Source organism: Podarcis melisellensis (assembly GCF_964234715.1).
Source record: "Podarcis melisellensis genome assembly, chromosome: 10".
NCBI lineage: Eukaryota > Metazoa > Chordata > Lepidosauria > Squamata > Lacertidae > Podarcis > Podarcis melisellensis.
Genome location: NC_138542.1, coordinates 60,394,553 through 60,410,958, shown reverse-complemented (window position 1 = coordinate 60,410,958; position 16,406 = coordinate 60,394,553). Strand labels below are relative to the sequence as shown.

Sequence of the window (16,406 nt, the reverse complement as noted above, 5' to 3'; positions counted from 1 at the left end):
TCTAGCTAGTTTCTATAGCAGAAGTAAGGAACCTATGACTACAACTCTCATAATCCCTGACTTGCCTTGGCAAGGACTGCTACAGGAGCGCAGCAACCACAGAAAAGGCCCTGAAGAGGCGATCTGAGTAGATTCTTCCCTTGACAACCATAGCATATAGGAAGTTTCACATGGGACTAATAGGTCCTTAAGATTTAAAGGGCACACAGCACACTCCCAAAGATGGTACGTTTGAACAGAGAACTGTACCCGTATATTTTCCTCTCACAGGGAGAAAAGCACCTCAGGAGGGTGATTTTGAGTGCAGAAATGATTTAGTCACTACATTCCCTCAGAACTATTCCTCCAACCCAAACTGCTTTTGTTGTTCCTGTTCTTTTCAGGTTACAGGCAATAGTGTGTGACATCTAATTTGGTCCCTGGGTGCCTGAGCTCCAGATCATTTAGGATAATACTTGTACTTTAAATTGCACTTGAGGCATGGGGTGGTGGGTTTTTTTGCTTTGACTATGGAGTGTTGAGGTAATTGAAGGCCATTAGGAACTGAGGAGGGGGTCCGCAGCTTGTTAGGGTGGGAGCCTCTCATGTGTGCATATTTTTTTTAAAAAACACCACCCCTGCAACTTGGTAGGATCCTGTATGGAGTGCGGTTAGTTTGGGAAGGGATATAAATTTTTGAGCAGGCCCAGGAAATCCTTAATAACTGACTATCTGGGCAAGATCAGCACATTTCTAACAAAAAAACAGAGAAACTAATCCTGTAAGCAGGTTCAGGAAAATGAGTCAGCCGTCCTCACGCTGCGATCTATCAAGCAGAGGGAACTGCAGAGTCACAACATATATCAAACAGCAGGCCTGGATTGTTTCCATGTTTTGTTTGCACTGTGTGGTGTGAAGCATGTTGTTGGAGTGTTCTGGAATTTCTGCAGTGCTGATCAGTTTCCATTTGTCTGTGAGTTGATTGGTGTTTTATATACTGCCCAATTAACCATGTCCTCTGGGTGGTTGACAAATTTAAAACAATATGAATGCAGTCACCAGTCACCAGCAATCAGGCAAAACAATTCAGAAACGGCATGAGTCCAAAAATTAGCCTGATACTTCGTGAAGCAGCATAGGCTTAATAAAGCAGCATTGAAAACCCAGCAAGGGGGCAAACCACAATAGTTCTAATTAAAAGGCCCAGGAGAGCAAAAAGCGAGGAAAGATCATAGGGCCCAGGCAAGCATCTGCGAAGAGAGCGTTCCATGGCTCGGGTGTCACCATTAAGAAGGCCCACCTCACTACCTCAGATGGATGAACCTGGAGAAGACTCTCCAACAATGATCCTCATGTATGTTTTCCCTTTAGGTTTGTAACACATTGGCTACCTAGTTGCAGCTTCATAATACAGTAATGAAACCATTCATGGGTGTTTGAGTCAGACTTTCACATTAGGCAAGTCATTTCCCCTGGTGAAACCAAGGGTCACTTCACAGTGGACTTATTTTGGTCTTGGATATATTCTGCTGCCCCCTTTGAGTCCTTCTGCTGATTTTGTTTCCTTGACCCTGCGAAAGCAGAGCCCTGCCTCTAAACAACCCTGCCCCTACTGGTAGGTAGTTTTCATAGTCTGTTTTGAAGCAGTTATTTGTTGTCAAAATTTGCTATAATCCATTAATCCCACTTTTTTAATTAGAAAAATGGGTATGAAAGTATTGCATGAGCAAATTGAACTCTATTTTTATGAGGGAGGTTTCACAAGACCCCAAGGAAAAGGCTGGAGGTTTCCTGAAATGATCCCATCCGCAGGGCACTTAGTAAGTCTGGACCTGGCCACACCTTAGCTGGCAGATCATCCAAGAGTCCCCAAGAGCCAGAGCTTCAGTTCCACCCTCCTCAGTGGAAGAGACAACAGACAGAAACCAAGACTCCACCCAGGAAGACGATCATAGAATTGTATTATTGGGAGTGGCCCCAAGTCCAGTCCCCTTGCAGGAATCTCAACTATAGCATCCATGACAGATGGCATTCCAACCTCTGCTTAAAAACCCCCAAGGAAGGAGAGTCCACCTTCCGATGGAGTCCCTTTCACTGTTGAACAGCTCTTACTGTCAGAAAGTTATTCCTGATCTTTAGCCAGAACCTCATTCCTTGTAACTTCTTGTAACTATTGGTTTGGCTCCTGCCCTCTAGAGCAGGAGAAAACAAGCTTGCTCCATGTGACATCCCTTTAGATTTTTGAAGATGGCTATCTCAGTCTCCTCTTTACTAGGCTAAACATACCCAGCTCCTTCAACCGTTCCTCATAAGGCTTGGTTTCCAGACCCTTGATCATCTTGGTTGCCCTTCTCTGCACACTTTCTAGCTTGTCAATATCCTTCTTAAATTGTGGCACCCAAAACTGGAAACCGTACTCCAGACATGGCCTGACCATGACAGAATAGAGTGGTACTGTTACTTCCCTTGATTGGGACGCTATAATTCTGTTGATTCAGCTTCAGAATCATTCATCAGCACCTCCTGCCTTCTCAAAACTCACATCACTAGAAAGAGCAGCCCACCCTTATGCCTGAAGTAGTTCCACCACCCAAGACACCAGCTCAGAAGCCACCACCTTTAAATCAAGCCAGGCTCCTTTAAGGGTGGCACCTCTCGTTCCCTGTAGGGGTGGAGCCAACTCAGTCAGGAGTTTAATAGTTGAACTCAGTCAGGTGTTTAATAGTTGTTGGAGCAATATTCAAGTTTTGCTTGTTTGGCACTCAGATGCACTTTGAGCTCTCCGTGGTGCTGATCACATCCTTGCCCTCCTTATCTAGAGCCTGCCTTTCTGGACTTTGTCCCTGGCCTGGCTGCTCCAGAGCCAGGACTCAGCTGTGCCCCATCTGTCCTAGAACCCCACCCACAGCAGGGACTACTTCCTGAAACCGAACAGTATGTGACCGTGCAATGTTAAGACTTGCAAATAAAAGAGATACCTGTGGCCTGGAGGTGCTGAAGCAGAACAGAGCATGTGGAGCCTGTCCACCTCCCCATCTGTTTCCTCCATAGTGGAAGGAATGAGGTTGAAAGGAGAAAGTTCCATCCCAAGGACCCAGCAGGATGAGAGCTCAGTACTTCCACCTCTCTGCCTGAGCGCAATATGGGCAAGAGAAGAAGCGAGTGCCAAATTCACCACGGAGTCCTGTGCTGTAGCTGTTAGTTTGCTCTGCATCCCTTTCCATGGAGGTGGGGAGCAGAAAGGAGAACCTAATTCACCGTCTTCTTTTTATTTTATTTTTTAAAATGCCCCACAGTCCCCAAAGCTCTGTTTATGCCCTTCTCCTAGAAGAGGAAAATAGTGTCGTGCAATGTACAAACTGAGTAAGTCTAAACAAAACAGTGGATGTCGAAGACAATGTAGCAAAAGTGCTTGCCTGATACCAGTGGGCAGGGACTTCCAGAGAGTAGCTGATCCCACATGGAAGGATCGGTTCCTCGTGGGTGTGGGCAGATATGTCAGTTTCAGTTTCTCTTTTTCCTCATCTTAAATTCAGATTTCCACATGAGTTTGCCAGGCACAGGGAATTAAAGTTTTCATGAAGATTCACCAGCCTTCTAGTGCAAATCTTTCCTTATATATGCATTTCTGTATGCAATTTGCTAATATGCCCCGTTTTGCAAAGCAGTTTTCCCCAACACAACATATTTTTGTATGCTCTTTTCACTGAAACATGCATTCCGTGTACACTTTACATTAGTTTGTGCAGTTGTTTTTACAGATTAAAAGGTAAAAAGACCCCTGACCATTAGGTCCAGTCGCAACCGACTCTGGGGTTGCGGAGCTCATCTTGCTTTATTGGCCGAGGGAGCCGGCGTACAGCTTCCGGGTCATGTGGCCAACATGACTACGCCACTTCTGGCAAACCAGAGCAGGGAAACGCCGTTTACCTTCCTGCCAGAGCGGCACCTATTTATCTACATGCACTTTGACGTGCTTTCGAACTGCTAGGTGGACAGGAGCAGGGACCGAGCAACGGGAGCTCACCCCATTGCAGGGATTCAAACCGCCGACCTTCTGATCGGCAAGTCCTAGGCTCTTTGGTTTAACCCACAGCGCCACCCATGTCCCTTATTTTTACACATTACTTTTGCACATTATTTGAGTATAAATTTGGTGAAGGGAGGCTAGGAATTCTAAAGTTTGATATTGATTCAATTAAAAATCATAGCTCCTAATTCAACACATTACATTCACTACAAGAGGCAGAAAAATTGCTAATTGGTCCAGCAAGACCCTAAGTAATTTTTAAGTGATTCATGGGACAGGGGAGGTTTGAGAACCACAGATAAAGAAAAATGCATGTGAGTGAACATGTACAAAATGGAAACAGGTCAGAAATGGGACTCCTAACATACAAGCCTACCCTCGCTTTACAGCTCAGCATATTGCCTCATTGCCTTTTTAATCCTGGCACTGGTTTAATGAGGTTTTTTATATTACTAATATTTCTTCCTGCTGCCAAAAGATCTTGGCCATTTGCTCCCGCTTGCAAACATGCTGGTGCCAAGTTTGACCAGGGTTTCCCCTTGGGATTCACTGCTTTCCCTTTGTATTTGGAGTCCACCACTAAACCTTCCACAAGTCTCTTTATTTATCCGTTTGTGGCAAATGTCTCTCTGTGGGGGTGCAGCTTCTCTTTCACACACGTTTCCCGTGCCCAGATCTCCTGCCAGCTTGCTTAGATCCAACACAAGTGCCCACTGCCAACTGCTCTCACACATCCCCTTTCTCAGCTGCCTGGGAAATGTGTTGCAAATGAAGGAATGCACATGGGCAGGTGCTCATTCGACAATTGCCAGAATTGTCATTAAGTCTTTGCCAGTAATCCATGCAGCACCATTCTAGCAGAACTGATCGGTTGGGGACGAAAAGGAGGCGGGAGTGTTCTTTTTTAAAAGAAAGTTTAATTAAACAGCTATTGCGTTGAGTTTCTTGTTTCCAAATTTATCCAAATGGTGACTGCACTTTTTGGGAAAAAGAGAACTGTTGCATGTGCAAGGCCTGCTCAAGCATACTGCATTTCTTTTCTTTGTTAATTTGATTTGGTCCATACAATTATGTACAGGGGTATAAAGCCTGTGCAGAGAAAATCTAGGCTTTGAGTCTGCTCTCATTCTTACTGGGCAGAGCTGGGAGTGTGGAGTTAGCCACCTCCTTTTACAAATAGAGCATGGTGGGAGATGGTGAATGGGACTTCAGCTGGGAGTTATTTTTTTAACAATTTTATTTATACCCCGCCCTCCCCAGCCAGAGCCGGGCTCAGGGTGGCTAACACCAGTAAAATTACATTAAAAACATAATAGGGAAAAATGCAGGTTAAAATGCAATTTAAAATGCAGCCTCATTTTAAAAGTAGCCCGTAGATCAAAACCATAAGGGGAGGGAAACATAAGGGTCAGACTGAGTCCAAACCGAAGGCCAGGCGCAACAGCTCCGTCATGCAGGCCCTGTGGAAAGATGTCAAGTCCCGCAGGGCCCTAGTCTCTTGTGATAGAGCATTCCACCAAGTCGGGGCCAGTATTGAAAAGGCCCTGGCCCTAGTTGAGACCAATCTAACCACCTTGTGACCTCCAAAATGTTGTCATTTGTGGACCTTAAGGTCCTCCACGGGGCATACCAGGAGAGGTGGTCCCGTAGGTACGTGGATCCTAGGCCACATAGGGCTTTAAAGGTCAAAACCAGCACCTTAAACCTGACCCTGTACTCCACTGGGAGCCAGTGCAGTTGGTAAAGCGCTGGATGAATGTGATCCCACGGCAAGGACCCTGTAAGGAGCCTCGCCACAACATTCTGCACCCTCTGGGTCAGCTTCAAGGGCAGCCCCATGTAGAGCGAGTTACAATAATCAAGCCTGGAGGTGACTGTTGCATGGATCACTGTGGCCAGGTGGGGGCGGGAAAGGTGCCTTCCAGATGTTTTGGATGTTCATGGAGGAGAAGGCTCTTAATGGCTGTTAGCCATTATGACACCATTGTCTAATGCTTTGTATCCACATATACCAGTTCCAGGGAATCACAATACAGGAAACTCCCCACATGCATGAGATGTTCTTCTGTGTGACCAAGCACATGTACAGTGTTGAGAACCTGGAAGTGGTGGGTGGCTCGTGAGGACGCCCTCCCCAGAGCCCAAAGAAGATGTCCTTTTTGGGCTTGGGGTGTGTGGGTGTCTCCTTGTGAGCCAGAGGCACAGTGGGGCTTTGTTGAGCCTGCTCAGCTGAAAGCAGCTGCTGCTGCGCTACCCTGTGCACCAGCTGTTAAGTGGGGAGGCTGAGCAGCCTCAACAAAGCCCCACGGTGCCTCTGGCTTGCGTGGAGCCCCTGCGCAGAGCCCCAAGAGGATGTCCACTCTGGGCTGGGTCTCCTCGTGAGCCACAAGAACTCTCCAGGGTGTTCCCCACTTGCACACATTTCTCTTATGTGCGTGGGGACCTGGACCGTAACCCCCACATAAGTGGGGAGTCACCGCTATATGTCTCTTCCTGTCCCCTGCCTTCACATCATGGTCCACAGAGCTCCCTGGCTAACATTGACCCCCGGTAGTTGTATCCATTCAATTCCTGAGTTACACATCCCCACAGGCAACTTGAGGGATTTTTATTTAAAACCTAATATTTCTATTTTTAACAAGTTTCTGGTCCTCATGGCTCACATCAGCGTAGGTGCCATCTTGTGCTGGAGATTGTGGGTGACCGCAACAAAGGGCTTCAACTTTGCCCATTGACTTTGTGGGGGCCCAGTACATATCAGTATCTCTGAGAACATATTGCCCATTTTAAAAGCGCATGACTTGGAGAAAGCATTGCATTACCACATGATACAGTCTATTATCCCAGGAGTTGTTATTATCCCAGGAGGCAGATAGGTAATGCAGTCTAAACCACTGTATTATATTTTAGTATACTATAAGACACCCGTAATGCAATCCTGAGCTAATATAACACAAGCCATGGTTTGCTTTGCTTTGTGACTGCACATTGTCGTCCTAGCTGGTGATGGTGGGAATTCTAATAGGAATTCAAAAATTGGCAAGTAATTGCTGCCATCAAGAGTCAATGAATGCTACTTAAAATGCTGGAAGGCTGCTAATTCTGTGGTTGACGTTTCAACATTGTTCCAACTTGTCTAATTTGCTTTGGTTTACTTCATTTTTCTTGTAGCAATTACTGGGAGAACTCTCTGAGGTAATTCAAATTGTTCTCATATAAAATGGATGAAGCAGTGTGTCTTGTTAAAAGCTTTTTGGGAACTGTCCGTAAGATCTGCCGCGCTCCTCAAAAGCCTTCTCTCCCACCTCACTACTGTTTCCTCTAACAAATTTCCAATTTAGGGAGTCTCAAGCGAGGCTTAACATCTGAAGCTGCCCTATGCAGGGTCAGAAAACTTGGTCTGTCTTCCTTATTACTGAGCTGGCGCAGATGGAATGCTAAGCAAAACTGTAGCTTAGCAAGAAAGCTCACGGTTCTGGAAAGGAAATCACTGCAACTACGTTCTACCCCCAGTTCTTCTGCCATGAGCTAAGCCACGGTTTAGCTGGCTTTGCGTGTCATGGTTTGTCTCTCTCCAGATGCACCACAAGCTGTAACTAAGGTTTGATCTTGGGTTTACAGCTCATAGATTGTCTGGAGAAAACATGCTCTGCTTCAGAATGGTATATTATTATTATTGTTGTTCACAAATACTTCATGAGGAATATATTTTGCATGGGCTTTTCACTTTAGATTAGCCATCAAACATTTGTGGGCACTAAAAGAAACACACACATACACCTCTCTCTCTCTCTCTCTCTCTCTCTCTCTCTCTCTCTCTCTCTGTGTGTGTGTGTGTGTGTGTTAATTTTGATATCTAAGGAAAGCTCAGTTGGTGCTGGTTATCATGGTGCTGATAACACCCTATGGGACAGGTGCATATTCAGGTTGGACTTAGTGTCTCTTCCAACTCTGATTTTATGCATCTGTAAGACCTATGTAGGTGACGCCTGCTGTGTTTGTGGAAAGGCCATAGGTGTGTACCTATATTCCTGCGCATTGACATGACACAATTCTGCATGATTAAGGAGACAGATTAAAGAATCCAATATGGTCCTTAAATCTCTTATTTTTGCACAGTGCTTGAGCCTTGCTATATTTGGTGGCTATTTAGCAAGACTCTCCCTTCTGCACAATACTTCCCACTCTCCGTTTTTTCAGATCCCGTGTAGCTTCCCAGGAGGACAAAAAAAAATATGCCCCAGCGTTGCCATCTCCACTGTGGTTTCCTCTGCTGTTAAGAGCTCTCGAAAAACTATAGAGCCTTTTGAAAACATTACGCAGTCAGACCTCTGTAGCCTACTTAGCAGGCTGGGACTGTAAAGGTGTTCGCAGTGTGAACTAGCCTTTTGGGAGTGCATTCTCGCCTGCTCTCTCCAGAAGTAAGAACACTGTGGACCAATTCACATTGTCCCCAAGCATGCAGGCACTGCAGTTAGAAGGAAGAGTAAACCTGCAACAGTAAACCTTGAGCTGACGCACACCCACACTATGGTGATAGGTAGACAGACAGACAGACAGACAGGCAGACAGATGCATTAAAAACTATTTTTTTAAAAGAAGACCAAGAGATGGTGATCATCTACTGACTTAGGTTTCACTCTCTATTTTCCTCTTCCTGCAATTCATGGATGTGCTTTACCTGCAATGCCTCTCGTGTTGCTCAGGTTTAACACGTGGAAAATAAGCAAACAATTGCTCACTCTTGCAGAGGTTTAGTTGTTTTGCATATATTCTGCAAAACAAAACAAACCCCAACAACTTGGATTTCCCCCACAGCTATGAAAAATGTATCCTCTTTTTTGTGTGTGTGCATTTGTAGAAGCAAAGGACAGACTTTGTTCCGAAGCAACCTGACCCTGCTCCTGTCGTCCCTTCACCGCCCCAGACACCACTTCCTGTCCCTCTCCCACCAAGCATGCCAGCGCCCATCCCAGTTCCTGTGCCAAAGGTGCCCGGAGCCATCAGCCGCCAAAGCAGCACCTCAAGCGAAGGCGGGCGAGACGGACAGAGGCAGAAGCCACCCCCTATAGATCGTGAGTCTCTCTCTCTCTCTCATTCTGTGTGCCAGAAAAATCATGTGTGTCGAATGATGCAATTAAGCTGCTTATATCCAATTAAGTCATACTCCAAATACCGTATTTTTTGCTCCATAAGACACACTTTTTTCCTTTTAAAACCTAAGGGGAAATGTCTGTGCATCTTATGGAGCGAATGTGTGGTCCCTGGGGCTGGGAGGGGAGAACCCGGGCTTCCCCCACCAGCCCCGACAAGCTCTGGGAGCAGCAGGAAGGCTGCTCCTTTCAGCCAAAAGGAACCCGAAGCCTCCGGAGCACAGCGGGAACTCCTGCTGCACTCCGGAGGCTTTGGGTTGCCTTCACTGAAGGTGAAGGCAATGTGGGAGAGGGAGAGTTGTGCAGCGCCCCTTCAGCGAAGTAGGAGAAGAAATGGAAGGGGCTCCGTTTCTCCTGCTGCTTCGCTGAAGGGGCGCTGCGCAAAGAGGGGGAGAATTTTTTTTCTTGTTCTCCCCCTCTAAAACAAGGTGCGTCCTATGGTCGGGTGCAGCCTATAGAGCTAAAAATACGGTAGTACCATTTAGGTCAATGGGCTTAACTTGCTGAAATTCATTTATTTCCTTGGTTCTGCTCTGAGTATGGCTAGTGTTCAAAACCAGCCTGTCACTTGGGGGAAATATGTTCTGAATACTCCACTCAACAGAACTTGTCATCCATAAAATTTGACATCGGAAGTGGTGTTGAGAACCAAAGGTTCTTGGGGGTTTCTGAAAGCCAAGTTTCTACCTCTTAGGGAGGCAGACTGTACAGGTATCCTCTAGGCAGGAAATGGGCTTCTTCTATCCTCCTCTTCAGCCCATCTGCCTTCAGTCTCCATGCACAGACTTTTGCTGTTCCCCCATCCCAACAATTCCAGGTGCTTTGGAAAACACAGCTGTGGAAAGCAGACTTGACTAATGCTTAATTTTCACGATTTATTCTACTCGCAGAATCGCTTGGGTTAAATTTTGGTGCAGAAGTAGCCGCAGCCTTGACCAGTGAACAGTCAGCTATTGTAAGGCTGGCGCTCCGATCCCTGGAGGGCTGTGCCAGCTTTTCATTGTGCTTGCTTTGCTATGTGTGGCACGTGCTAATTTTACAGGATGGGAAGGAAGAAGCACAGCCAAGTCTTCTTGGCTGGCAGAATTCAAAGCAGTGATTCCCCTTTGCTCTTGAAATAGCCAGTGTGGGAGACAGGAGCTAAGGAGGAGAATGCTGCAGTAGCCAAAAACCCTAGTGGTGGACTGTTTTTTGGTGCCTACAGAACTGCCCTGCTAATCTCGAACAGCCAGTGCTGTTGGTGTGATATATAGAACCATCCTAGTACATTCTTGTTTATTAAACATAAATGTAAAGGGACCCCTGACTATTAGGTCCAGTCGTGACTGACTCTGGGGTTGGGGCGCTCATCTCGCTTTATTGGCCGAGGGAGCTGGCGTACAGCTTCCGGGTCATGTGGCCAGCATGACTAAGCCGCTTCTGGCAAACCAGAGCAGCACAAGGAAGCGCCGTTTACCTTCCCACCGGAGCGATACCTATTTACCTACTTGCACTTTGACTTTGACTGCTTTCGAACTGCTAGGTTGGCAGGAGTAGGGACCGAGCAATGGGAGCTCACCTCGTCACAGGGATTCGAACCACCAACCTTCTGATCAGCAAGTCCTAGGCTCTGTGGTTTAAACCACAGCGCCACCTGCGTCTCTATATATTAAACATATATGGCCCTAAATACTAAGGAACCAATCAACATAAAGAACTCCTAAGTCCCATTGATTTTAATGGGGGAAATGAAGAACATCCTTAGCTCTCTCATTGAACGCAATCGGGCTTAAAAGTGCTTAAGTTTGGTTAGATCACTCTCTAAGCGTGCAGTGGAATTCACCACAAATCCTGTTAAATGTGGGGGGAACAGAATTCTGCAAAGTTGATTATGATTTGTCCTTAATCCTAAAATTCTGGATTAAACAGGAAAAAATCTGATAATAGTTATACCATTTGACAAGAAAATGGTATAGGGCCTCAATTCTACGCACATTTACTGAGGAGTAAACCCCACAGCATTTACTTCTGAGTAAACCTGCATATGATTGCACTGCAGTAAAAGCAATCAAAGCGGATGGCAGGAATCAGTTTCCCTTTGAGTCGCTTCTTCAAATACATATTTTAAACAGTCAATTCCTTCTCCTTCTTTTTTTTGAAGGACGGAAATCTCAGATGGAGGAAGTCCAGGATGAGCTCATCCACCGGCTCACCATTGGCCGAAGTGCTGCCCAAAAGAAGTTCCATGTGCCACGATCCAACGCCCCAGCCATCAACATCAGCTACGATTCCTCTCCCGAAGACGTGAAAAGCTGGTTACAGGCGAAAGGCTTCAACCCAGTGTGAGTTTCAAGGAGCAGCATTTTCTGATAAGTTGATCAGAGTTAAGAGGCAAGTAGACCACCTGAGGTGCTGCATTGGCCTCAACACCATCCTGTCCGAAAGAGCTGGATTAAGCTCAGTGGCAGATCATCTGCTTTGCTTGCAGAAGGTCCCAGGTTTGTTTATTTAAGAGTTGGCAGTATGGCTTAAGTGCAGTAGTCTCTAAGCCATGTGCAAGTAACTGAATGCTGTAAGGTAAAGGACCCCTGACCATTAGGTCCAGTCGTGGCCGACTCTGGGGTTGTGGCACTCATCTCGCTTTATTGGCCGAGGGAGCCGGCGTACAGCTTCCGGGTCATGTGGCCAGCATGACGAAGCCACCTCTGGCGAACCACAGCAGTGCACGGAAATGCCGTTTACCTTCCCGCCGGAGTGGTACCTATTTATCTACTTGTACTTTGATGTGCTTTCAAACTGCTAGGTTGGCAGGAGCAGGGACCGAGCAACGGGAGCTCACCCCGTCGCAGGGATTCGAACCGCCGACCTTCTGATCGGCAAGTTCTAGGCTCTGTGGTTTAACCCACAACGCCCCCCGCGTCCCAACTGAATGCTGAGAAAGAGATAAAACTGGACCGGGACCTGGGAGAACAGAATTTGCATCCCCTCTTGGCCATGAAGCTCACCTTAGGCTAGTCACGATCTCTTAGCCTAACCTACCTCACAGGGTTGTTGGGAAGGTGAAACGAAAAGGTGAGGAGGAGAACCATGAACCACCACCTTGAGATCCTTGGAAAATAAAGGAGGTATATCAATGTAACAGATAGGCAGATTCTGGAAGTTCAATAAGGAAAGGGGCCTGTCTGATCTCAGCCGGAATGGAGTTCCATAAAATTGGGCCCACAATACTTAGGATGAGGTTGGCATCCCCTGCCTGGAAAAAAAAACCCTGCTTGAAATCCACTGCCATTACTGATCCTACAGTAGGTGGACCTGTGGTTTGGTTCCCTTCTGAATAAACTCCTCCAAATTGCTGGCGTACTTCAGAAAAGCAGAATCAAATTAAAAGATGATGCTCGATTCTCTTCCCTTCTGAGTTCATCTTGGGAGCAAACAAATATGTTTGGTTTTGAGTTTAGGCTTTTAGGAGCCTACTTTGGTGGGGGGGGGAGGCCTCAGCGATTTCTGGTTGCGTGTTGTGAGTGAGCAATTTCTTTCCTTTACCCGAGTATCACCTTTTGCATTTTCTTGTTTGTTTTTATATTAAAATATGTATATATAGCTTCACTGTGCTAATCTGTTGCTGCTTATCCTACAGAACTGTCAACAGCCTTGGGGTTCTGACTGGCGCTCAGCTGTTCTCCCTCAACAAAGACGAGCTAAGGACTGTGTGCCCCGAAGGAGCTCGAGTCTACAGCCAAATTACTGTTCAGAAAGCTGCACTGGAGGTACGTGCCGAGTCGGTTTCTCCACCAAATCCATCAGCTTTTGCCATCCTAGTTCCCCATCCGTACTCTTAGGTGTTAGGCATGGCTATCTGGATGCACCAAGGATTGAATGACCAACACACTGCATGCGTTGAGCTCTGAGCCCTTCCACTCAGGGTAATGACAAAAGTGGAATGAACATTAAGCTGGGTGTCATTTAAATGCTGAGTTAGGGCTAAAGCAGGAGTTTGGACTAGATGGCCATTGATTTACCACTTCCTCCCAAAAAGGCACTGCGGCAGAAGAATGCCTTCAGCATCTCAACAGTTTAACTGAGAACTTAGCTGTACCGTCAACAGAATCTCACAGTGCAGCTCTTGCTGGATCATAGCACTTCAAACTGCATGCTGCAATGCTCCCCCACCCTCTTAAAATAAGCAAACACACCACAGCACTAAGATCAGAGATAAGCTTCTGCTTGTTCTAGGATAGTCATAGTTAGCAGCAAAGGCAGTGCTAACATCAGGGATAAGCCTTTTTAGTATCAAATAGCAAGCAAAGGAGGCTTATCTCTGAGCTTAGCGCTGTGGAGTCACAGCGCTGTGGGATCACAGATCTGGGGAAACCTCTGCTTGCTCTAGGAGAGTCATAGGTGGCAGCAGAGGTGGTGCTAACATCATGGATAAGCCTCTGCTGCGGCCTTTTTTGTATCAAATAGCAAGCAGGGTCTTATCTCTGATCTTAACGCTGTGGAGTCACAGCGCTAAGGTCGGGGGAAAGCCTCTGCTTGCTCTAGGAGAGTCATAGGTGTCAGCAGAGGTGGTGCTAACATCAGGAATAAGCCTCTGCTGCTGCCTTTTTTAGTATCAAATAGCAAGCAGGGTCTTATCTCTGATCTTAACGCTGTGGAGTCACAGCGCTAAGGTCGGGGGAAAGCCTCTGCTTGCTCTAGGAGAGTCATAGGTGGCAGCAGAGGTGGTGCTAACATCAGGGATAAGCCTCTGCTGCTGCCTTTTTTGTATCAAATAGCAAGCAGGGTCTTATCTCTGATCTTAACGCTGTGGAGTCACAGCGCTAAGGTCGGGGAAAGCCTGTGGGTGCTCCCATGGCTAGAATTTTGAATCACCTGGCATCATACGACCTGTCAAAGTGGCCTGTTTGGAATCCAACCCTTTGGCTGGGTCCAGTTCCCCAGGCCTGCGCTACACATAGAAAATGGCAGTGTTGTACAAAATGACTCTGTCCACCTTTCTCGAATAGCAAACCCACTTTCCAATGTGTGGGGAGTTGGTTTAGGAAGCAGGAGGCAAGTTTGAACATGCAATCTCTGACCTTCCACCTGAAGTAGCACAATCCAGTAGCAGCTGCACTGAATGGCTGCTCCCTCTCTCATAACACTGGAACTCACGGACCTCCAATGAAGTTGAAGGTTGGAAGACTCAGCGCAGATAAAAGATAGTGCTTCTTCACACAGCTCATTGGGAAACTATGGAACTCACTCCCACAGGAGGCACTGTTGGTCACCAAGGGTCATCTAGCCCAACACCCTGCAATGCAGGAATCTTTTTCCCAATGTGGGGTTCAAACCCACGACCCTGTGATTGAGCGTCTCATGCTTTGGAGTACAAGGCTATCAGTGGCTACTAGCTATGTTGTTCTACGCTCAGAAGCAGAAATGTTTCTAGATACCTATTGCTGTAACCTAACCTAACAGGCTTCTCTTATATTCTTATTCTCGGCTTTGGGTCTCCTCAACATGTTTTGCTGAATCAGAAACCTTCCTCCACTCCTACCCCTGTTAAATAAATGGATTTAATAAATGCATTTCATAACTGAGTCAAATCTTGGCTCTTGTGCAAAAAATAGGCTTGTTTTGAATCTCTCCCCCCCTTTTCTGATTTCAAAGGCTACCAGTGGAAGTACAGAATTGCAAGAGATTATGAGAAGACGGCAAGAGAAACTGAGTGCTGCCGCCACGGACTCGGGAGTAGAGTCTTTCGACGAGAGCAGCAGCCACTAAATGCATTCTCTGTCCATTTTTGTTTGTACTTGCTCAAAAAAAGGAGGAAGAGCTCCCATTATTCTGGGCATTGTTCCATCATGCTTTGTTTTAGGAAGCCATGAAGAGGAAATGTCTGGTTGATGACGACTATTTATGTAGACACAACTTGATGCCATAAAACAGCCTTCGTCAGCCTGGTGCTCTCCAGATGTTTTGGATGACAACTCAACTGGGGCTGATGGGAGTTGTCGTCCAAAACATCTGGATGGCACCAGATTGATGAAGACTACCATGAAGAAAGCATGCAGCTGGGAGGCCAGTGGGGCAACTGGTGTTCCCCTTCTCCCTTACTCAAAAAGCACATTTAATGGGAAATGAACCAGCGCTCCCAAGGCTGGCTAGATGAAGCCAATCATTTCATGCTTTTCTGATCTTCCCCCTTCTTCTTCTTCAAAGCAGGCAAGCAAAATCACACCGCTATCTGCAGGGCAAAGACAGCCACTGAGCCACCTGATTAAAACAGACAAGGAAAATCTGTGGGACTGTTGTTGTACGACTCCAGCTTCTATCAGCTCTGGCCAGTCTGTCCAATGGTCAGAGCTGATGGCAGCGATAGGCCAGCCGTGTCCAGAAGGCCACTAGCTCCCAATCTCTGCAACAAAACATGTTGAAATCTGTGAGCCAGTGTGAATCCACAGGCACATGATCTAGCCAGGGAGAATTTCCTTTTAAGACCCATTGATGTCAACAAAGGAGTTAAACGTACGTGAGCTTTTGGCTCTTCGCTGCTGGAATCAGTGGGACTTCATGGCATCAGAAGTGCACCATTTCGCTTGTCCTGTCACTGTCATCTATAGCCATGGGCTCTTTCTCTCCACATCTCATTTCTCAGCACCTGAGATGCCAACGGTTGGAATCTTCCATACAGACTATGGCCACTCTTCCAACAAATTCACAAGATGGTTTCTTAACGGAGATAGCGATAGCAGAGGTAACTTATTCTGGATTCCAATTTTATGGCTGTTCCGGTGGGAATGAGCACAAGAAAACCAATAAAGGCACAAAGGAAATGAGAACAGAAGTCTCAGTTTTTTAAAAGGTTCAGGGCGGGGCAGTTGGACTTTCTGTGTGGTCATTCACAGTATTATTTCTGAAGGGCATCGTGTTAACTTCACCCGTTGAAAGGGAAACCCAGGTTTTCTGGGGGGTGGGGTGAAAGGCGATTGCCAGAGAGAACGAAGTATTAATTTCCAACTGAAATCTTTTGAAACATGGCCAATCCGAGTTAAATATTCCAGTAAATGTTGTTTATGGTACTATGACGACTTCTTCCCTCCACCTCAGTTTCCCCAGTGCAAAATGTTCTATTCTGTCACCTGTATATAAAGGCATTACGAAAAGAAACCCATTGTGTCATTTAGAAGAAATTAATCATCTAGTTTTATTAATTTTCATGGTGCCTTTTTCACATGACTCAGCTGAAAGTCTGCAATAAACACTATTTGATGTATGTAAAA

At 46.3% G+C, this 16,406-nt stretch overlaps 1 protein-coding gene across 1 annotated transcript in view; it reads left to right on the top strand.

Moving 5' to 3' along the window:
* EPS8 (EGFR pathway substrate 8, signaling adaptor) overlaps positions 1-16,406 on the top strand; it is a 143,245-nt gene extending 126,839 nt beyond the window's left edge. The window contains 4 exon segments of the mRNA XM_081926942.1: positions 8,871-9,084; positions 11,303-11,483; positions 12,779-12,908; positions 14,794-16,406. Of these exon segments, the coding sequence (XP_081783068.1) occupies positions 8,871-9,084; positions 11,303-11,483; positions 12,779-12,908; positions 14,794-14,907 (639 nt within the window). The 3' untranslated portion in view covers positions 14,908-16,406.